The 23,832-nt window shown below is 43.6% G+C and overlaps 1 protein-coding gene across 1 annotated transcript; it reads left to right on the top strand.

The window, feature by feature from the left end:
- Window positions 1-4,558: 4,558 nt before the first annotated feature.
- On the top strand, window positions 4,559-6,350 carry LOC311286886 (uncharacterized protein). Its single transcript, XM_084403331.1, has 4 exons — window positions 4,559-4,746; window positions 5,123-5,287; window positions 5,493-5,737; window positions 5,892-6,350. Exons 1-4 carry the CDS (start codon window positions 4,616-4,618, stop codon window positions 5,924-5,926), a joined length of 576 nt encoding a protein of 191 aa, XP_084259457.1. The 5' UTR covers window positions 4,559-4,615; the 3' UTR covers window positions 5,927-6,350.
- The last annotated feature ends 17,482 nt before the right edge of the window (window positions 6,351-23,832 follow it).

The raw sequence follows: 23,832 nt of genomic DNA, 5'->3' as shown, positions 1-23,832 counted from the left end.
CCGAAGCTTGTCATAATGGCATGGTGGAACCCGCCTGTATGGAAGTCTGAAGGGCTTGTCATCCACTAGGCGGATTCTGTGTACAAAATCTGTTGCATCACCGCAATCCATTTTGTGCCTCGAAAAGATGGACTCATACTGCTCAATGATCCGCAGCAGTTTATCCTTCCACTCAGGGGAAACTTCACAAGAAGAAAGGTTCAAATCCTGCAAGCCCATGTCAGTCAAAATTTGTGATATTTCATCCTCTGACCTAGGTGCCGGTGATGAGCTCTTTGTGAACTGTGCACTGGATTGGATGTGATTTGGCGCAGGAAAGTCCTGCACAGAAAGACAGGGTGACACATCTGCAACTTTTGCATTTCTTTTAAGGATGAGTGGCTTTTCAGTAGGATTTACTATTTTGACTGGAACCCAGCCATCTCCCCATAATGAGGTGACAATTCTCCCCACTAGAATTTGAGCAGGTCTGGCTTTGGACTGAGTGGGCTCGATGGTGACTGTACTTCCCACTGCAGAAATATCAGATGCAGGGAGTTTAGCCCACACCAAATGTTCAGACATAGGTTGTAGTGTGACACATCTCTTGAGCTTTGCTGTGCCAATTTTAAGCGGCGTTGCTCCACATTTGTCTGAGCAGGACAACAGAGATATCAAATTGGGCAAGTTATCAGCATGGGCACTACTTACTGGGGACGTGATATTTGGGCTCTCAACAGTGTCTTTCATCTGTGAAATTAGCCACTTGATGGCGTTACTGCCAAGGATCATGTCATCGGTTTGGCCTGGCACCACTAGAACAGGAATTATCACCTTATAGCCATAAACTGATGCAGTGAGGTCATACATGGCAGAAGGTGTGACCAGATGACCCCCACAGCCAACAATAACAAAGTCCTCAGCAGTTTTCACTTCAATGTTAGGAATAGATTGTGAAAGTTTTTTGTTGGCTGTTTCACTTAGAGTGCACGCCATAGAGCCACTATCCAGCAGTGCTCGAAGAACCTGACCACTATCAGTAGACACCTCTGTGTAGAATAGGCTATCAGTTTTTGAAAGTCTTTGCAAGCCTTGCACAATCAGTGTTTTTTGCGGTGGCACTACGCTGCTGTAGGCGTGACACAATGTTTCATAATCATTAATGTCTGTCAGATCCAAGGTGGGAGGCTCACTCACTTGATCTGCGCTGTCCTCCCTTGTGCGCAGATCATTCAGTTTCCCTGCTGAAAATGTGGAGGAGGACGTCTCCCCTCCGGGCAGTTGCGTCTTGAATGGCCAGGTAAGTGACAAAGGAAACACAGTCCGTTCTCCCGGCAGTGTGTGAGGGCAGAGTGTGAGCTGTCATTACATATGGAACATGGCATGTCTCTTAAGCCCTCAATCTGTGGAAGTCTGCTGTTGGTATTTGATTTTTTATTGGCTCGAGCATAACCTGGGCCCTGAAGCAAAACTTTCTCTAACATTCCAATCAACCTCTCTAGAGTGGAGGTGTCTTGACTTATAGCTGGTTTCTGTTCTGGGACGTCTGAAACTAATGGAGTGTTAGGGCTAACCTCGACTTTGTTCATGCTGATTTGTCTACTCCTTTCAGTAGAAGACCTGAGTCCCTTCTCCAGGTGGTATTCATCTAGCACTTCCTGAACCTCACGAGCTGACCATTTATCAATCGTCTTGGACCTAAAGGTAAGAGCTAAATCTCTACTGGGGCAATGTCTGATGAACATACGTGTGACTTCAACACTGGGGTTGTCAAACGTTTTACCCTGCTCTCTAAGGCAGCTAGCAGTATCATCAGCAGCTCTGTTCAGTCTGAGCCAGTACTCATAGGGGTCTTCCTGGTCATTTGGCAGTGTAGAATAAAAGTCAGCTAGGGGCATTGAGGAGCAATGGCTTGAGCCAAAATGTTTGCGCAGGAGCCCATAGATGGCCTGTGGGTTATTCTGGACATCAATTTCACCATTTCTTATCCCAAATCTTACAATATCCTTTGCTCTGCCTCTCAAGTGAACAATGATTTCCTCAGCTTGATTTTCCAGCTGAACATTGCTTTTTTTGACGTAATTTTTCATTAATTCCTCCCATTCATCGACAGCCAGTGCATCTGAGCTCTCTCCTCGGAAAACTGGTGGGTCTTTGACTTCTCTCCGAGTGACAAGCTGGACTTGGGAGAGATCTAGCGTGTTGACAGGTAAAGAGGCTTTTGTATTGCATGTTTCTTCATGGCTTTCATGCACAGTAGCTGTAGGGCTAGTTGTGTTGAGATGTGACATAATGCTATCAGCCAGCTGCTTTCCTATCTGCTGCACAATGGTGCTCATTTGATCAGCCAGTCTCACATCATCAGGGGGAGGGTTAGGAACTGATGTACTAGTGCACTGTGGTGGTTGTAACTCAATCATAGGCTGACTTTGGGTTGCCATTACTTCCCTATGTCTAAAAGGACAGTGAACAGAATCTTCACCAAAATATGTCTTATCCCCCCCCTTGATGGTCACCCAATGAGAATGGAACAGGTGTGCTATGTAGCCCTCTACCTCTACCAATACCTAGGGGAGTCATTTCAGAGGTAGTGAATTTACTGAAACTCATAATGGGACCCTTACTCAAACAAAATGACAGTTTTTAAGTAAATATGGCTGTTAATAACTAAATAAACCTGCCAATCAAATACACTAACGGAGGAAGTTCAGCTCCACAATGATGCAGCGGCAAGAAGACATCAGTCCCGGTCCGGCGTAGTCATGGATGGATCACGGCACCAATGTGACCTCTGTGTAATGTCTCCTGCCTGATAGAATCTCTCAGACACCGTCAGGTTTGTGGTAACAGCAGGTTTATTCCACATCTGCATCTGCATTCATGACAAAGGATAACAATCGTAGTCATCTCATGTGGACAAACAGCGCATGCTCTATCTCAGGGGAAATCCTCCTTTGCTTTGAGGATTACCCATATGTAAGCTTTACACAAAAGTAAAGTACAGTTTGACACATTGATTTGATCGTATAGTGGATTTTAACTCATATAAACAAAATAATTAAAACAAACCAAATTGTCCCTCTTAATCTTACAATGAGGAAATAACATAAAATTATGTAATTATACAGATTTCCTACAGTTACCTTTCCATTTTATGTTAACAGTTATGTGTAAACAATTATGTAACTTCATTACAATTCAACATACAAGAGGCAGATAAACAGCAGAAAATACCTCAATCTCATGTTCAAACATTACAACGCTTTATAACAACATATGATAATAACATACCTGCATTCATGACAAAGGATAACAATCGTAGTCATCTCATGTGGACAAACAGCGCATGCTCTATCTGGAAAGATGGCATCATATTAAAGTTAGCTAGCTATACTGGAGAGACTTTCTATCGGCTATAAAACACATAACCAGATGGTTGACTTCATCTACAACACATATTATTCAATCAAAAAAATCTAGCTTAACTTTTACATGCTTTTCAAGTGAGTTAACATTGTTTAGTCCACGGACATTCACAGACACGTTACCTCAGGGGAAATCCTCCGTTGCTTTGAGGATTACCCATAATCCTTCGTCATTACTAGCGTTCGCTGCAGTTACACTTTTATGACAGCAGGTGGCACAATAATCCCATTTAGTAGGATTTAACATGAATCTTAACTATGTTACACATGGACAAGCTTCTAACTGAAATAAAGCTCAGAAATATGTACGGATGCTCACACTCAGATTTATTCTCTTATGAGTAAGTTGGTAATATTTATAGTACAAATGTAAAATCCTTTTTTATGTTTAGTAGATGTGTATGATTTGTCTGTTGCATGTATTAACCTCTAAATTACTCATTTTTGTTTTGTTTACAAGATCCTAACTCTGGTAGATACAAGGACTCTGGAGTACTTCACTCATGGGATATGTGGCATGGAGCGAAGAATCTGGCCAAGAAGATCACTACAGTGGGTTTTCCTATTTTTGAAGTTTCAGATGTATGGACATTTAAACATATTTCTCTATCATATTCTAAATATGTTGTTTTTGCATTGTAAGGCAGGACAGCTGTCAGGGCAAAAGATACTACTGAAGTGGACAAAAGACATTGTTAACCACTTCTGGTACTGTTGTAAGACGGCAGAGACGGATGGGCATTTCCGGGTAAGTAATACCTCTGAATTCGTATTATGAAATCTTGTAAGTAACTACATAAATGTTTACATTTAGTACAATATTGTTAACTGTCTTGAGGAAGCCTTGAGAAACAAGCATTTCATCATGTGGATAGACTGACCATAAACAAACCCAAACTTGATAATGAAAAAGCCTCAAGAATCGTAATCCAAAGCACTTTGCACACACATGGGCAGTCTAACAAAAATTTTATTTGTATTGCAAAAACTTTATACATACAGACTCCGAAGTCTATATTCAATCATTTGACACACTGCCAGCCTTAGATCAGAGCGCACAAAGTACAACACCATATAACCTAAACTATTCATCCACGTTTTGTTTTGTTGTTCCACTGTCTGATCTAATCTCCAGCTATTTCTTGTAGAAACTCTGGAGCAGTGTGCTCCACCATGTTACTAATGAGCACAAATGGTACCTTGGCCAATGCATGCATGATTGCCTGCCAGAAAATCAGGAGAAGGAATGGCTGGAGAGTGGGTCACTGGCTCACAAGGCACTAGAAAAGATTGTGCTCAACAAGCGATGGCTGAAAGATGTGCACAGATATCTGCCTTTCCGGTAAGTTCAGTTACCACAAGCCTTTTTCAATGTTAACTTATGTCTGATGTCCATGTAGAAAAATAAAGGCCATAGCTAAACCTTTTGGGCTAACAATGAACTGTGTATGTAAACACTGAAAACAAACTGTGATGTAATCTGCTATACCAGGAGTCTCAAACTGGTTCCACAGAGGGCCTAGTGTATGCTGGTTATTGGTACACATGTACCCGAGACCCACTGCAATTATGAAAGATCCGACCCAGATCCAAATAAAAAACATAAATATTGGACCCAGAACCGTTCGGGTCCTGGGTCGGACCTCGGGTTTCGAGTACGGGTGGATCCATGAAGACCTCTAGTCTGTGGTATAATTCTTAAGAAATTATTTCCACAGATCTACCTGTCAGCTGGAGTCCTTTCACAACCACATCCTGATGTATGCAAGTAAGCGTTTCAGTTTCTCGCCGTCGGTTTATGAGGCAAGGACTCTCCTGGCAGCCCTTGACTACAACCACCATATAAACAGACCACCACAGCTTAACAAAGAAGGCCAAATGATGTAAGATTAACATTAATTTCTTAATGCACACTCTTCATAAAAGCATATTGGTCTACAGATAATAAATTATGTATACCCCTTTTTTTACTTTGTAATGAATTAATAATTTTAGACCAACAGGTTGTTTTTCCATAATATTATATTTTTTTAATATTAATGTATTAAAAAAAATATGTAACTTGGATTTTAAATAAATGTTTTATAGCTTCCGTCGACAATACCAAAAGAAATCCGGGAGATGGACTGTCTACACCTTGAAAGTTGCAAAGGACTACAGCTACATCCCTGATCTGCAGGCTGCTATTTTGAGGAAACGACTGCATTCTGAGAGGGGGTTGCCAAGGCAGAGGATTCTACGTCCTGATGACCCTAGAACACTCGGCCTCCTTCTAAATGTTCCTCCTCCATCCATAGACACCATTATTGAGTCCCACGTCAGTAGAGGCCTAGGTATGACCACCTGAAAGTTTAAACTGTAAATACTTTTTCCGTAAACAAATTTGTCATTAGACTGTAAAAAAAGACTATTGTTCTGTATTTTGCAACCGATGTGAAATTATACTGTATTCCTGTATATCTAAATGCAATGTTTTTTCTCTTATAGGGACCGGCACTACACAGCAAGAGACAACGGAGTAGCAACGAATCCTTGTTCATCTGAACCCAAGGCCTTGTCAACTGAGCAATCTGGAATTTATTTTTAACACATGAGAGGTTTAAATAAATAGGATGCAAGTTTAATGTTCAACTCCAGAACAGTTTTTATTTTTACTTCAAAAATATATTCTTTGGAAATCAAAATGTCTTATGTCTGCTCCTCTTGCTTTTACTTATGTGCAGTATGTTATTAAGAAGGCAGTAAGGAACAATATCACTTAGTTTACATTTTTATATACAGTGTATATATCAGGCGTGGCTCGTGGATTTAATTGGGGAAGCAGAGCAAATATTACTGACCGGCTTCCACCAACCTATTCAATTCAATTCCTTTTTATTGTCATTGCATGTAAAATACAATGAAATTAATTAGCAAACCCTACGGTGCATCCACACATAACAACACAAAAACAATAATTAAGACACCATAAATGTAACACACTACAATACAGAAACTTGATAGAGTCATGTAATTACATACAGTATTGTTGTCACAAACAAAGTGACCTTAACGGTAATTATAATCTGTATACTTGAATCATGATTTACCAAAGTATAGTCAAAAGTTCAGTTCTTTGCAGTGTTGTTAAGTTCTCTTACAGCTCTGGGGTAGAAGCTATTCTTAACCCTCAGACGGTCCTCGGTCATTTCTGACCGATAAATTTTCTGTTTTGAATTTCTAAAAATCACAGCTTCATCGGAATGTTATGAAACTTGGTGACTTTTATGGCATTAGGTATGTGAATACAAAAAAAAATTGAGGTCATGATCCGAGCATGCTAAGTGGTCATAAAAAAAATAGTGACGATTTTGGTCTTCGGTCAAAAATGACCGACCCATAGGAAATGAATGGGAAATTGACAAAAAAATTAAAATTCTCCGAATTTTTGTGTGTACAATCTACAAATCGGCCTCAATCCTAAAAAAAAGTACACCGCTGTAAAGGGGTGACACTCTACAACATCAAGAGTATAAAAAAGACACACCCACCCACACACACACACATACACACACACTTTTATACACATAAACACCAATAAATTTTGATTACAAAAAATCTGTTTTGAATTTTTAAAAATCTCAGCTTCATTGGAATGTTCCGAAACTTGGTGACTTGTATGGCATTAGGTATGTGCACGCACAAAAAAATTGAGGTCATGATTCGAGCATGCTAAGTGGTCGTAAAAAAAATAGTCACACTTGTGGTCTTCGGTCAAAAATGACCCCCATAGAAAATGAATGGGAAATTGAAAAAAAAATATAAAAAAATAAAAAAAATAAAAAAACGTAATATTATTTTACAAAAAGTGTTATAATTGAATGAATTGCATTTTTTGTTACAAATTATGTACAAAAAAAAAAGTAAATGTGTCCATAAACAGCTGGGGAATTCACATGCCTCTCCATAGAGAACTGTAGATGCCATCTAGTGGTTACACCATGCTCCTACGCTTTCTCTCCATACTCTCACCAGATGGTGCTAATCTGCTTCAAACATTTTTTTTTTTTGAAGGCCTAGACTCTATATTAAACTAAAATACTGTATGATTTTTTTTTTTTAAATACATATATTTATATAAATTTTTAAATTATTTTCAATGGCAAAAATAGACCATAAATATTGCATAAATATTAATAAATTCAATAAAATGATCTCAAAATACTAAATTAAAAAGAATAAATATTATAGAACAAAAATAAATTGCATTGGTTTTACTGGGATGGAGGAACTTTCATTTTTAGGCCTCCGGTCACTTCTGACCGGGAAGGCCCAGGATGTGACTCCGAAACGAAGACCGTCTGAGGGTTAAATCTATTAGTCCGTGATGCAATAGATCTAAAGCGCTTACCAGAGGGCAACTGGACAAACAGATGATGTCCAGGGTGGGATGGATCCTTAAGAATGTTAGTTGCTCTACTCAGACAACGCAAGTTGAATAATTCCTCTAGTGATGGCGTAGAGTCGCCAATGATCTTCTGGGCTGTTCTGATGACCCTCTGGATGGCTTTCCTGTCTGCTGCTGAGCAGCTGGCAAACCACACCGAAATGCAGTACATTAGTACACTCTCTATGGAGCTACGGTAAAAGGATACCAGAAATTTCCGTTGCAGTTGATTTTGCCGAAATATTCTCAGGAAATGAAGTCTCTTCTGAGCCTTTTTTTCTATTTCGGTGGTGTTGTACGCCCATGAAAGATCTGCAGCAATGTATGTGCCCAGGAACCTGAAAACAGGGACAATTTCCATACGGTCCCCATTAATGTATAAAGGCTTCATGACTGAGTTGCTTTTCCTGAAATTTATTATGAGTTCTTTTGTTTTGGAGGAGTTCAATTTGAGATCATTATCTGAACACCACACCGCCAGTCTTTGGACTTCATCCCTATAAGCAGTCTCATCCTCTCCTGAAATAAGTCCAACCACAGTTGTATCATCTGCGAACTTTAGAATGGTGTTTGTAGGGTGGATGGAAACACAGTCATAAGTATAAAGAGAATAAATGAGGGGACTTAGCACACAACCTTGTGGGGCTCCTGTGCTTAGTGTTAGGGTGGAGGACAGATGGGGGTCCAGTCTAACGGTCTGCGGGAGATTTGTCAAAAAGTCCTTGATCCACTGACAAATGGATTGGGAAAAGCCTAGGTCGGCAAGTTTAGTGACCAATCTGCCCGGAATGACTGTATTAAAGGCAGAGCTGAAGTCTATGAAAAGCATCCTCACATAAGCCCCTTGATGTTCCAGATGACTTAGCGCAATATGAAGTGCAGTAGCAACAGCATCTTCAGTAGACCTATTTGCTTTATAGGCAAACTGGAATGGATCAAAGGTCGGTTGGAGACTGTTTTTGATATGTTTTAGGACCAGCTTCTCAAAACATTTCATAATGACCGGAGTAAGCGCGATTGGACGATAATCATTGAAGCTACTGATGACTGTCTTTTTTGGCAACGGGATAATTATGGCAGACTTCAGGCAAGATGGAATAGTAGATGTAGAAAGAGACTGGTTAATGATTCTTGTAAAGACCATAGACAGCTGGTCTGCGCATAACTTAAGCACCCTTCCTGGCACTCCATCAGGGCCGGCCGCCTTCTTTGGGTCTACTGCCTTGAGCACACATCTCATATCATGTTCCTGCACTGTGATAGTGTGGCTGTTAGAGGCTGATGTAGATATTCTTGCAGTTCCTTCTGCTTTCGTCTCATAGCGTGCGAAGAAACAATTAAGTTCTTCTGCCAGAGAGGCATTGCCGTCGATGGTAATTCGGTTGCTGGACTTATAGTTGGTAAGATGCTGAATGCCCTGCCATGCCTGCCGTGGGTCCTTGTTGTTGAAATGGTCCTCGATCTTCCTCTTGTAAGCCAGTTTTGCTTCCCTGATGCCTTTCTTCAGATTAGCTCTTGCAATGGTGTAATGGGCTCTGTCACCAAACCTGAAGGCGATGTTACGATCCTTGAGTAGAGTTTTAACCCCCTTTGTCATCCAGGGCTTCTGGTTGGGGTACACTCTGATGTTTTTGTTGATGGTGACATTATCAACACAATACTGTATGTAGCTGAGTACACTTAATGTGTACTCCTCCAAGTCCTGAACCTCAAAGATGTCCCAGTTTGTCGTCTCAAAACAATCCTGCAGCTGTGAGGAAGCTCCTTCAGGCCATATTTTAACAGTTTTAATGATAGGTTGAGTTTTCCTCCTGCGGGGAATATAGGCTGGAATCAGGAGTATAGATAGATGATCTGATTGGCCCAAATGTGGTAACTGTATTGACCTAAACCCGTTCTTAATGTTGGAATAAACTTTATCTAATATGTTTGTCCCCCTTGTAGCACATCTAATGTGCTGTTCAAATTTCGGGAGAACAGCCTTTAGGTCTGATTGATTGAAGTCACCCGCTATAATATGAACTGCTTCAGGATATTTGATTTGCATTGAATTTATAGCACTAAGCAAGTAGCCCAGGGCTATGCTAGGATTAGCATCTGGTGGAATGTAAACAGCTGTAACTGTGACAACGGAAATTTCGCGTGGGAGATAGATTGGTCTGCATTTAACAGTCAAATACTCCAGCTCTGGAGAGCAACGACTTCCTATAACGTTTGTATTTGTGCACGTAAATGCATAATCCCCCTCCCTTGATCTTACCGGAGTCTTTGTTCCTATCCCAGCGAAATACGGTGCGGTCCGCTAGCTCAATGGCTACATCTGGGATGTGTGGGTGAAGCCACGTCTCAGTTAATATCAAAATGCAACAGTCCTTTATGAGTTTATTCGCAGAGATCTGTAAATTCAACTCGTCCATCTTAGATAGATCTGGCATTAGAAAGAAAAATGCTGGGTAGCGGTGGTTTGTTCAGGTGTTTTCTTAATCTCGCAAGTAGGCCGGACCGGCATCCGCGCTTTTGCTTCCTGTATCTTCTTCGCCTCCGATGCCTGCCGGAGCCGACAACGATCCACGGAGAGCCTGGTATCCTGGCTATCTCCTCCGGTATGTTGTGCGAGTCCACAAATTCACTGGTTATAGTCTGTTCAGATTGTAGTCCTAGGATCAAGAGATCTTGACGGCTGTACGTTAGATTCGCACAGCTAAACGCAATATTAACAATCAAACATGTAAACAAAAACAAACAGCACCGAAAGTGAGAGCATGAAGCCGCTGCGCCTATGTGCGCCGCCATCTTTGTAGCGCACAAAAACCTTTCATATAATTGTGCAATACCATTCAGCTTTGCCTAGTCCGGTCAGTAATATGTGCTCAGCTTCATCAATTAAGATTCACAATTCACACCTGAGAGATATAGAAAAATATATAGAAAGAGAGAAACTAAGTAAACATCAAAATCAACATCAAACACAAATGACAACAGCAGTGAGGTGGCTTTAAAAACCACAGTAGTTATAACACCGTTTCTATGAAACCAGTGTATCTGCCAAATGGGTCCGGGTATTTATCCCGTATTCTGGACACGCAACAGCTGGGGATGACAACACGGTTTCCCGCACCAAGGGCACCATAATGCCACAAGACAAAATTCCTGTAAGCGGCATAGCGGTATTCCCGGTTGTCATCCCCAGGAAGCTGTGTGTCATGGAGAGTGTTCTGTCCTCAGTTTGTAAATTGTTTTTTGCTATAAGTTCAATTTCATGCTTGATAATTATTTTGTTTATTATAAGAAATGAGACACAGGTATTTTGTAATGTAAGAAGAGTCTTTATTTTGAAAGAGCTTTTATTTTGACATGACCTTCCTGTTTACGATGGGCGATCCCATGAGCTTCCGGTCCTTGAGCTTGCCAGAACCGTAATGTTACCGGCACGAAGCGCGTCGGGATATTTCTGATGTTTCGCTCCCGAATCTTGTTTGTCCCACACTTGTGGCAATGTCTGTAAGTGTCTAACTTGAGTGATGATGTATATTGTATGTTTTGTGTAGAGGTAAACTTAATGAGCACGATGTAATGTCAACTCGAGAATGTATATTAGTAGCCACGTTACGTTGTTAACGTTCGTCTTTTGCTAATTAGTTAACTCATACTCTGTTAGCGTGCTAGTTATTGTACATTTTCTATTAAGCTAACGTGACTGTTTAAAGCTGGTAAATGGTGAAAGTTATATCTTGTACTTGCGAGGCAGGCTCCTAAGTATATTTTGTATTCTGTTTATTACAGTTTTACTCGATTTTCACTTGCAACGTTGGAAAATAAAGGAGCAAGGTGCTCGCGTCCTGGCTCGTGGAAACGAGTTTGGCTTGCTGTTGAGTCTGTGTTCATGCACCTAGCTCACACACAGACAGGGACAGTACAGTAAAAAGACAACCAGCGTGGGTGCAAGGGATAACGCAAGAACTCCAACATGGCGTCTGAATCGAAATCTAGAGATGAAACAAAGCCTGAAGCAAGCCCGCTACCACGTCCATCGTCTTCAAAGTCTTCGGTTCACTCGAGAGCCAGCTCAAAACGCTCGTCCTCTTCAAGATCTTCTGTCATGGAGGCTGCCGCCAAAGCTAGAGCCGCATCTGAAGCAGCGCTCACCAAGGCATCTTATGCTAAGCGACAGGTAGTAATGAAAAAGGAACAAGCTAAGCTAGATCTACAAAAGGCCACATTAGAAGCAGATTTGGAGGCATTGGCGTATGAAAGGGATGCAGAGGCGGCGCGGGTTGAAGCTGAAGTCTTAGAAGCAGCTGTAGCTATGGGGAATGAAGATGTACAAAGTCTAAGAAGTGTGGTTCCGCCACAAGTGATTCGACAGCGCACTGAAGAGTATGTGCAATGCCAGCCACGGATTAGCGTACAGTCTTCTTTCTTACCGCATCACTATGAAATGCAGCACACAGTGAACAGTCCTCCATGTCAATCAGCACATGGAACTGTAGAGGTAAAGCCCCCACTCAGAGACTTCAGACCCTTTGCACATGAGCCCGCACATGCAGTTGAACAATCCCCAACCTCAAAACCGTCACACAGTCCATACAGACATGATCAGCCTCCTCTTTGCCCTGACTCTCCACCCATGAGAGACTTCGCCAAGTTCCTAGCACGCAGAGAATTAGTGACCACTGGCCTTACCAAGTTCGACGACTCACCAGAGAACTTCCGCGCATGGCAGTCGTCATTCTTCAATGCAACACAGGGCTTGGGGCTCGCCTACAGTGAAGAGTTAGACCTCCTCATGAAGTGGCTAGGTAAAGAGTCATCGGAGCACGTGAAAAGGATTCGCGCTGTTCATGTCACTAACCCCAGAGCTGCCCTCCATCTGTCCTGGCAGAGACTGCAGGAATGCTACGGCACACCAGAGATGGTGGAGAATGCGCTGTTCAAAAGACTGGATAGCTTTCCACGTCTGTCTGCTAAAGACAATGCAAAACTGAGAGAGCTCAGTGATCTTCTTATGGAGTTGCTGGCAGCTAAGGACGACGGTTATCTCCCCGGGCTGGCCTACTTCGATACTCCTCGTGGGATAAAGCCCATAGTCGAGAAGTTGCCTCCTGGCCTGCAGGAAAAATGGCTCACCACAGGCTCCCGCTTCAAAGAGCAACACAGAGTGACTTTTCCTCCTTTTTCGTTCTTCGTTGACTTCATCAACAGCCAGGCTAAAGCCCGCAATGACCCAAGTTTCACCCTGTCAAGCTACAGCCAGTCATACAGCAAAGGTGAGAAAACTCCATTCAAGCAAAGTGGATTCAAGACTGCTGTATCTGTTCACAAGACAGACATGTCTGCTACAGTTGACGCAGACACCACAAGCGCCACAGACGCTGAAAAGAAAGACATTGATCCAGCTCGATATTGCCCTGTGCATAAGAAAACACATCCGTTAGAGAAATGTAGGTCATTCAGAATGAAAACACTGCAAGAACGAAAAGACATTCTTAAAGAACACAAACACTGTTATAAATGCTGTACCCCAAACCACCTTGCCAGGGACTGCCGGACGACACTGAAATGCGGTGAGTGTGAGAGCGAAAGACACTGCTCAGCAATGCATCCTGACACCTCTCAGCCGCCACCTCCGTCGTCTGTCCAACCAGGTGCAGAGGCACAGCCAGCCAGTGTTCCCGTGGAAGTGAGGTCGCAGTGCACCAAGGTCTGCGGCCTAAACAGTCTTCCACGCTCCTGCTCAAAGGTATGCCTGACGCGCGTCTTCCCTCAAGGTCAACCAGAACGCGCCATCAAGATATACGTCATACTCGACGATCAAAGTAACCGCTCCTTGGCACGCTCTGAATTTTTCCAGCTGTTTGGGGTCAACAGCAGCCCGTCACCATATCTGATGAGAACATGCGCCGGCACGACTGAGATGACCGGAAGAAAAGCAGTTGGCTTTCAAATCAAAGCAGTGAATGGAGGTGTGTGCCTTGATCTACCGCCACTCATCGAGTGCAACGAGATATTGACCAACAAGTCTGAAGTCCCAACACCAGAGGTCGCCCTCGCACACCCTCACCTCAGACACATCGCTCTGCATATTCCCAAGCTGGATCCTGACGCCCAGATGATGATTCTGCTAGGGAGAGACATGATTCGTGCACACAAAGTGAGAGATCAAGTCAATGGGCCCCACAACGCACCCTTTGCCCAGCGTTTAGATTTAGGTTGGGTGATAATAGGTGAAGTGTGTCTTGACAATGCTCACAAGCCAACCGTGAACACCTTCAGAACCCACATTCTCCAGAATGGACGTCCGTCACTCCTCACTCCTTGCCACAATAGCATCTGCGTGAAAGAAAGACTGAGCTACGGCGGGGAGCACAGGTATGGCCACTCTGCACATATGACAAAGCCTAAGCCAGCTGAAGAACAGCTCGGGCTCACAGTCTTCCAGAGAACAGACAATGACAATAAGAGTGCCATGTCCTTTGAGGATGAACTGTTTTTGAGCATTATGGAAAAAGAACTCCATCAGGATAAAGAGAATAACTGGGTAGCTCCGTTGCCATTTAAGTCTCCTCGTCCTCCGCTCCCCAACAACAGAGAGCAAGCTCTGTCACGCCTCAATTCTTTGAGACGCACGTTGAACAAGAATGCTGAGATGAAGCAGCAGTTTTCCTCCTTCATGGACAAGTTGTTCGAGAACAAGCATGCAGAGAGGGCATCGCCCGTCCAAGAGAAACAGGAATGCTGGTACCTGCCCATTTTCGGGGTGTACCATCCTCAAAAGCCAGGGCAGATACGAGTCGTGTTTGACTCAAGCGCCCAACAGCATGGTGTCTCCCTCAACTCAGTGCTGCTCACAGGCCCCGACCTAAACAATTCTCTCCTGGGCGTGCTGATACGGTTTAGAAAGGACCTCATCGCAGTCACTGCTGATATCCAACAGATGTTTTATGGATTCCTGGTGAGACACGGCCACAGAGACTACCTGAGATTCCTGTGGCACGAAGACAATGACTTCTCGAAAGAGATTCAAGAATATCGCATGCGTGTGCATGTCTTTGGCAATAGCCTGTCCCCGGCGGTTGCCATCTACGGCCTGCGACGAGCTGCTCAGAGAGGTGAGCCAAGGTACGGCGCAGACACTAAGCAGTTTGTTGATAGACACTTTTACGTGGACGACGGGCTCGTATCTCTGCCCACAAAGTCAGCAGCCATCGACCTGATGAAGCGAACATGTGCATCACTCGCAGAGTCCAACTTGAAACTGCACAAAATTGCCTCAAACAGCGTCGCTGTGATGAAAGCCTTTGAGCCTGAAGAACTGGCCACAGGCATCAAAGACTTAGGCCTGGACGACGAGACCCTGCCTGTACAGAGGAGCTTAGGCCTATGCTGCGACATCAGCACAGACATGTTCACCTTCAAGGTCGCCGTAGCTGACAAGCCTTACACCCGGCGCGGGGTGCTGTCAGTCATTAACAGCATCTTTGACCCCCTGGGTCTGGCAGCGCCAGTGACCATCAGAGGCAGACTGTTGCTACGAGAGCTGTCCAGCGGAGTTCAGGACTGGGACACTCCTCTGCCTGATGAAAAGGTGAGCAGATGGGAAGAGTGGAAAGCCTCACTTGAGAAGCTGAGTAACCTCCATGTCCCTCGCTGCTATGTGAAGATGTCACTCTCAAAAGCCAAATACACAGAACTGTGCCTTTTCTCTGATGCCTCGAACTGGGCTATAGGGGCAGTAGCCTACTTGAGAGCTGTCACTGTAGAGGGCCATTGTGAGGTTGGATTTGTGCTAGGGAAGGCTAAGCTGTCACCACAACCAGAACCCACAATCCCACGCCTCGAGCTCTGTGGAGCTGTTCTGGCAACTGAGATGGCAGAGCTGATCTTAGACGAACTGGACTTCAAGCCAGACGCTGTTAAATTCTACTGCGACAGCAAGGTGGTCCTCGGATACATCTGTAATGACTCAAAGCGCTTCTATGTGTACGTGCACAACCGTGTGCATCGTATACGCCAGACAACATCCCCAGATCAGTGGCATTACGTCCCTTCGGAACAGAACCCAGCGGACTTAGCCACCAGATCTGTAGCAGCATCACAGCTCATGGACACAATGTGGTTTAAAGGACCCGACTTCCTCTACAAGCCTCCAGAGATGGAGAAACGTGATCACTTTGGATTGATAGATCCTGAAGCAGATGTGGAAGTTAGACCACAGGTGATCGCTCTAGCTACCCACCTCAAACCTAAGAGACTTACTTCTGAGAGATTCCAGCGCTTTTCCACATGGAAGTCTCTGCTGAGAGCTGTTTCCTACTTGAAACATCAGGTGCGTTCGCACAAGGCAGACACAACAGACACACCACAGCACACATGCAAAGGCTGGCATCAGTGCAGTGGGCCTCGCACTCCTGAGGAGCGCGCAGCAGCTAAGAGGCTCATACTAGAGACTGTTCAGAGAGATGCATATCCAGATGAATACGCTGCTCTTCAAGCAAACAGAGAAGTCTCTAACTCGAGTCAGCTCTTGACCCTTGACCCTTACATGAGCGACGGTCTGCTGCGGGTTGGAGGGCGTCTTAGAAATGCTTCTCTTGACTCTGAGGTAAAACACCCAATTATCCTCCCTAAGTATAGCCATGTAGCCAAGCTGCTTGTAGAACACCATCATGCTGAAGTGAAACACCAGGGGCGACAGTTCACAGAAGGGGCTATCAGAGCAGCTGGACTGTGGATTGTCGGTGGCAAGAGACTGGTGAGTTCTACCCTTCATCATTGTGTGACATGCCGTAAGCTCAGAGGGAAGCTGGAAGTGCAGAAAATGGCTGACCTCCCTCCAGAGCGGCTCGACACCTCCCCACCCTTCTCATACGTAGGGCTGGACGTATTTGGACCGTGGACAGTGATGACCCGACGCACTCGAGGAGGTGCAGCGCAGAGCAAAAGGTGGGCCATTCTGTTCACGTGTATGAACACCAGGGGGGTACACATTGAAGTCATAGAGTCAATGGATGCCACAAGCTGCATTAATGCATTGCGAAGATTCTTTGCCATCAGAGGCCCGGCAAAGCAGCTCAGATCAGACAGGGGGACGAACTTCATAGCCGCCAGTGCAGAGCTGGGCATGGAGCGTCCTGAGGAAAAGCAGACCGAAATCCTGAGTTATCTCCACAGCAAAGACTGCACATGGGAGTTCAATCCGCCGCACGCCTCCCACATGGGGGGAGTGTGGGAACGTATGATTGGGGTCACACGCAGAATACTAGACTCTATGCTTTTGCAAAACAAGCATACTCACCTGACGCACGAGGTCCTGTGTACCTTGATGGCAGAGATATCAGCAATTATCAACGCACGGCCGCTGATTCCCATCTCATCAGACCCCTCCTCGCCCATTCTGCTGTCCCCTGCTATGCTCTTGACCCAAAAGCCAGGCCTACATGCTCCACCTGGAGACTTCACCAGTAAAGATCTCCTGAGAGGTCAGTGGAAACAAGTGCAAGCACTGGCAAACGAGTTTTGGGGCCGTTGGAGAACTGAGTACTTAAGCACTCTCCACTCAAGACGCAAGTGGCACAGAAATCAGCGCAACCTACAAACTGGAGACATTGTGCTGCTGAAACAGACTCAAGCACCAAGGAACGAGTGGCCAATGGCTTTGGTCACATCGGCCTCTCCGAGCAGCGATAGACGAGTCTGCAAAGTTGAGGTGCAGACTGCATCTCAGGGCACTTCAAAGACTTATCTGCGGCCCATCTCGGACGTCATCCTTCTCCTTGAAAAAGACTGAACAGACGTGCACCAAAAAAAAAAAAAAAAAAGGAAAGTATATAAAGACAAGTTGAGTAGTGGCATTATGCCAGACGGGGAGTGTTCTGTCCTCAGTTTGTAAATTGTTTTTTGCTATAAGTTCAATTTCATGCTTGATAATTATTTTGTTTATTATAAGAAAAGAGACACAGGTATTTTGTAATGTAAGAAGAGTCTTTATTTTGAAAGAGCTTTTATTTTGACATGACCTTCCTGTTTACGATGGGCGATCCCATGAGCTTCCGGTCCTTGAGCTTGCCAGAACCGTAATGTTACCGGCACGAAGCGCGTCGGGATATTTCTGATGTTTCGCTCCCGAATCTTGTTTGTCCCACACTTGTAAGGCGGCAATGTCTGTAAGTGTCTAACTTGAGTGATGATGTATATTGTATGTTTTGTGTAGAGGTAAACTTAATGAGCACGATGTAACGTCAACTCGAGAATGTATATTAGTAGCCACGTTACGTTGTTAACGTTCGTCTTTTGCTAATTAGTTAACTCATACTCTGTTAGCGTGCTAGTTATTGTACATTTTCTATTAAGCTAACGTGACTGTTTAAAGCTGGTAAATGGTGAAAGTTATATCTTGTACTTGCGAGGCAGGCTCCTAAGTATATTTTGTATTCTGTTTATTACAGTTTTACTCGATTTTCACTTGCAACGTTGGAAAATAAAGGAGCAAGGCGCTCGCGTCCTGGCTCGTGGAAACGAGTTTGGCTTGCTGTTGAGTCTGTGTTCACGCACCTAGCTCACACACAGACAGGGACAGTACAGAGAGCATAAATGTCGTTTCTGAGCTGCCGTGCTAAGCGCAGTACATGCTCATCTAAAATATACAATAACATGTGGGGCAATCTACTGATGCAGGTGGCCTCCATCATCCCACAACATTTATTCTCCAAGTCAGTTCCCATTTCCCTGCACCTTGAACAGCTGCACCATCCAGGCACACCTTGTAATGGTATTTCTGTTCCCTGAGCAGCTGGCTGGAGCACATCAAAGATGAGGCCAGGTTATCTGTCCATGACTCTGACTAGGAGTCTACGAGCGTCATCTGGATCCATGTTCCAGATCTGCTCCTGAAAATAACAATGTTAAGAATTTAACAAATGTAACCCTAATTCTGAAATGATTTCTTCCAGTAACCATCACACTACAAATTATCCAAATTGTTTATGTCCTTCACACTCTCTTGTCTCTCCCTCACTTTGTATTTTTTGATAAAGGAAGTTTAATCTTATCCTGACACTTGCAGTATTCCCTAAGATACCTGTGTCTGCGACCTTCTTTCCTCTTGCAGCCTCTCCACCCTCACTCTGTCCTCTTCAGAGATTCCAAGTGCTGCTCTAGTCCCTCTTCCTCTAGCTGCCTGTCTACCCCTGGTTGCACTGCTGGGTCCTGCAGTTCTTCCCGCTCTTGTCGTCCCTCTCCTTCCACCTGCCATCCTTCCTCTTGCTGCCTTGTTCCCAACAGCAGCTCCACTCACTTCTGCTTCACTGCTGATTTCGACTGCTACACTTGTTTCTGCTCCACTGCTTGCTGCTGTTCTGCCTGCTCTGGCCATTCCCCTTCCTCTACCCACTGGTCTTCCTCTTCCACTCACTCCAGCTGCTCTGTTTGCCCTTCCTGTCCCTTTCCTACTTCCTCTTGCAGTCACTCTTCCAAATAACGAGTCCTTCTCTCCATGCCGGGGACTCCACGTCTCATCACTAATTGCTAATGATGCTATTGAGGCATCCGGTGAGGAGCCATCTGTCTCTTCCTGTAATAATTCACATGTCAACAGAAACACAAACATCTTGAGATACAGAAAATACATTAAAGACATTTATAATGTGATTTATGTTTTAAAATAAACGCTGTTCTTTTGGTTACCACAAAAATATTAAGCAGCACAACATTGAAAATAACAATAAATGTTTTGTGAGCTGCAAATTAGCATATTAGAATGATTTGTGAAGGTGACACTGAAGAGTAATGATGCTGAAAATTCAGCTTTGACATCCTAGAAATGAATTGAATTTTAAAAATATAGCTGCGAGCAGCGATTGCGGGCCCAAGCCGGTGGCACCGCCACCCTGGTGCCTTTAGTTACACTAAAGCCACCAGGGTGGCGGTGTCACCGGCTTGGGCCCTCCATCGCTGCTCGCAGCTATATTTATATATATATATATATATATATATATATATATATATATATATATATATATATATAATAAATGTAACAAAAAAATATATAAACCACTTAAGAGGAGTGGGTTAAAATACAGAGGCTGATTTTGCAAAGAAATCCACATTCAAACCAAAATATCTGACTTCCTGTTGGTCAGAGCTAATGACTGTAAATGAGAAAGTTGTCCGGCTCGATGAGACCAATATACGTACTGATTTTTGTGACTGTACATAAAATTAACCCCTTCACTTTTGTCAAAAGCATTTAGAAAGTGACACACTTCCTGCTGCCAGTTGGTGGCGCTATAACTTTGACTTACAATAGTTACATACATGTGATCGGCCTCATACCATGAACACACGGCTGAAGTTTCATCAAGATCAGTTAATGTATAGTAATACCAAGTTTTGTGATTCTAGGAAAAACTAAGCCCCCATTTTTGACTAAAGGTGGCGCTACTGAGCCATTCCACCACGCCCGTTTCTGAAACTTTGCACATGTCTACTGGCTAATAAATGTGATGTGTCTGTCGAGTTTCATCCAATTTCAAGCATGCTAAGAGTCTCAAAAGCATCAAAAAAGAATATTAAAGTTTGATGCGTTGCCATGGCAACAGTATCTAAGATATTAATAATCCTTTCACAGGTCTACATCTGCCGTGTGTCTACATTATACACATAAAGTTTGAAGCAAATCGGGTAAAAATAAGAGTGATTTCAAAGCATTTTGAAAGTGACAAACTTCCTGCAGCCAGTTGGTGGCGCTATAACTTTGACTCACAATAGTCACATCCATGTGATCGGCCTCTTACAACGAACACACTGCGGAAGTTTCATCAAGATCAGATAATGTATGCAGAAGTTATAACACACTTCCTGTGTCCCATTATTCGCCATAAATTCGTTTCCTCGCCACGGCCAAACCGTTCGAGATATCAAAAATCTGTTCGCAAGAATTCATTCTCAATGTCTTGACTTCATTCACACCGAGTTTGGTTGTGATCGGATGAATTCCCTAGGAGGAGTATTTCACATTCCATTGTATGCGTTTTCCAAACAACGTATAATAACCGACTTCCTGTTGGGCTTTTGTAAAACTTAGAGCACGAAAGTTGTTCGGCCCGATGAGATCTATATGTGTACTGAGTTTCATATTATTACATGCAAGCGTGTTTGATTTATGGACCAAGTTTTCGGACCCCATTCCAGGGGGCGCTGTCGAGCCCCCCTGCCACGCCCCGGTACCAGCTTCAGCCCGGCCCTGATGGCCGCGGGTTCTGACGTGTGTGCAAAATTTCAAGAGTTTTTGAGCATGTTAAGGGCCCCAAAAGTGGCAAAAAGGCACAAAAAATTATAATAAAAAAAAAAAAAAAACTTACGGAAACAATAGGGCCTTCGCCCTTTCAGGGCTTGGGCCCTAATAAATCTAAATGGAAAAGTCATTTTAAATTGTAATAATATTTTTTTTTTAAATTACTGTTTTACTGTAATGTAAATGCAGCCTTGGTGAGCATAAGCAACTTCTTTCTAAAATATATTTTTTTAAATCCTACCAACACAAACTTTTAAACAGTAGTGTATCTATTTGACGTGCATTTTCATCTGAAAATGTATTTTTGAGCATTTGGTTCAAATGCAAATTTCCAAATGATGTGCTCTTTAACAGATGAACATTATACTGTAACATTTTCACTCCAACCACACATAATGTCACCTGATTCAGCTTATCAAACAGCTAATTATTAGAATTAGGTGTGATAAAACAGGGTTGGAGTGCAAAAAGTCCAGACAGTATTTCACCAGGACCAGGGTAGGAGACACCTGAATACATTAACGTTAGTAGACTCATCTTACATTAGCTAACAAACCGAAACTTAGCAAGTTAACGTTTTATTAGATAACATTTCCTCGCGGCAATTTCATTGGAATGACATTACATAAAGTGAATAGCCGTAACTAAACGTAACAAGAATAGAGATATAATATAAATAACAATACATTACCTCGTCAGTGAACATGTTTTCTGCTGGAGATGCTAGATGGCTGGTTGTCATTGACATGAGCCCACGCTCTTTCCCGAGGTCATCAAAGTATGTCTTTTGTTATTATTTTGATTGAGTGACCCCTAGTGGCCAAAAATTCCATACTGTACGTTTAACAAGGACGATCTGTATTCACGATGACGTTGGCGACAGGTCCAATACATGGCGGATCTATTTTGGAAGAGATGGATCGGGGAGTACCTACTTCAACTACAAGAACGCCAGAAGTGGCTGGTGAAGAAACGCAATTTTCAAGTGGGAGATGTGCTTGTAGTGGATGATACTGCTCCAAGGAGTTCATGGATAATGGGCAAGATTATTCAGATCACAAAAGATAAAAGGGGATTGATACGTCAAGTAAGAATCAAGACCAAGAGTTCCTGTTTGACCAGACCCATTACTAAAGTTTGCCTTCTTCTTGAAACTGAGGATTTTTAACTAGGCTATTCTATGACCGACTGACTAATTGACTGACTGACTTGTGAGAGCTCTCGAATGACTTACTGAAGACTTTGACTAAAGACCATTTAATTGACATGTTTACTTCAGTTGATTACGGACACTGTTCACATTGAAGCATTGGACATTTACATACATACACACACGTGTATACATTGTTTATTTGTGAAATACATTTTTGCGATTTCTATGCAGGTACATATTCAATGATGTATAACTTGCATGATTGTGTTGTATTATGATTATTACAGTTTTGGGGTGTAATAATCAGGGGCTGGAGTGTAGGTGCCAGGTTTGGGTTGATGTCTTTTATTTTGACATTTTTACTTTCGGTTTGTTACATCACTTGTTTTAGGTGCATATTACCTGTTAGTTTGCGTGTGGTTAGCATGGAGGAAGGAGGTGAGTAGCTGGGACGCTCACTTTCTGTTGACCGTTTTCATTTCATTTAGATTTATTTCATTTCATTTCTTTTTGTTTACTTTACTGTCATCATCATCATGTTGCTGTTCTTTTCAATGTTATAATAAATCACTTGGATCAACCGTGGAAACGCGTCAATCTTTAATCCCTCTACTCAGCCTCTTAGCGGTTACTGGCTGCCGCTATAATCTAGGCTCATTTATTTATATTTGTAAAACACAATACATATTTGTTACTGCACTGCATTTTTGCTCAAATTTACCTTTATACTTGCACATTCCTTTCTGTTTGTTTGCGAGTCGAGTTCTCTTACGAGAGTCCTCTCGTACTGCGTTTTTGTAAAAACGCTACGGGAAAAACTCTTTTTCACGAAATACTGAAGCAAAAAATTATCCTTAATTTTCATACATGTAAAGCGCGTTGCAGCAGTACTCAGCTATGGCGAGACGGCTTGCTCGCTCATTGGCTGCTCTGCAGCAACTGCATAAGCCTATCGAGCGAGGCCTGAGGTGACGTCAGGCCAATGAGGGCGCTTCGCGCCGAGACGGGTGTGGCTAACCTCTATAAAAGGAGCTCGAAAAGGCTGATTCACTTGATTTTTATCTCTTCAGCGAAGCTCACACATCGCTGGATCACGAGGAAGCAAGTGTCGTCTGAGGCAAGCACTTCAGCGGGACGAGCCCTCGAAGCCGCTGGCCAACGGCGCCTTCTACAGCCGTACCTGCTGCGCTTTCTGACGCCATATCCTTTCTATTATTCTACGGTTCTTGTGTGTGTGTGTGTTCGCCCCGCGACACTCACCCCCTAAAAGAGCTGCGTTTTTTTAAAGATGCCTTCATGCGGCTCGTGCCGAGCCCCACTCACAGAGGGAGACCGCCATGTCATCTGCGTCTCCTGTTTGGGTGAGGACCATGCAGCGCTCGCGCTCGCTGACGGCGGCTGCCCTCACTGCGAGCTTTTGCCTATGGTGACTCTGCGGACTCGCCTGGCATCCTTCTCAGAGCCTGCATTCCCCGCCGCGCTGCCGCGCCGTAAGAAGCGCCGCTCGCAGCGGGTCCCGGAACCCGCTCCAGCCCGACCAAGCTAGCCGGTTCGCCCG

This window comes from Rutilus rutilus (assembly GCF_951802725.1).
Source record: "Rutilus rutilus genome assembly, chromosome: 2".
NCBI lineage: Eukaryota > Metazoa > Chordata > Actinopteri > Cypriniformes > Leuciscidae > Rutilus > Rutilus rutilus.
The sequence above is the reverse complement of the archived record's forward strand: the minus strand, read 5'-3'. Positions and strand labels throughout refer to the sequence as shown.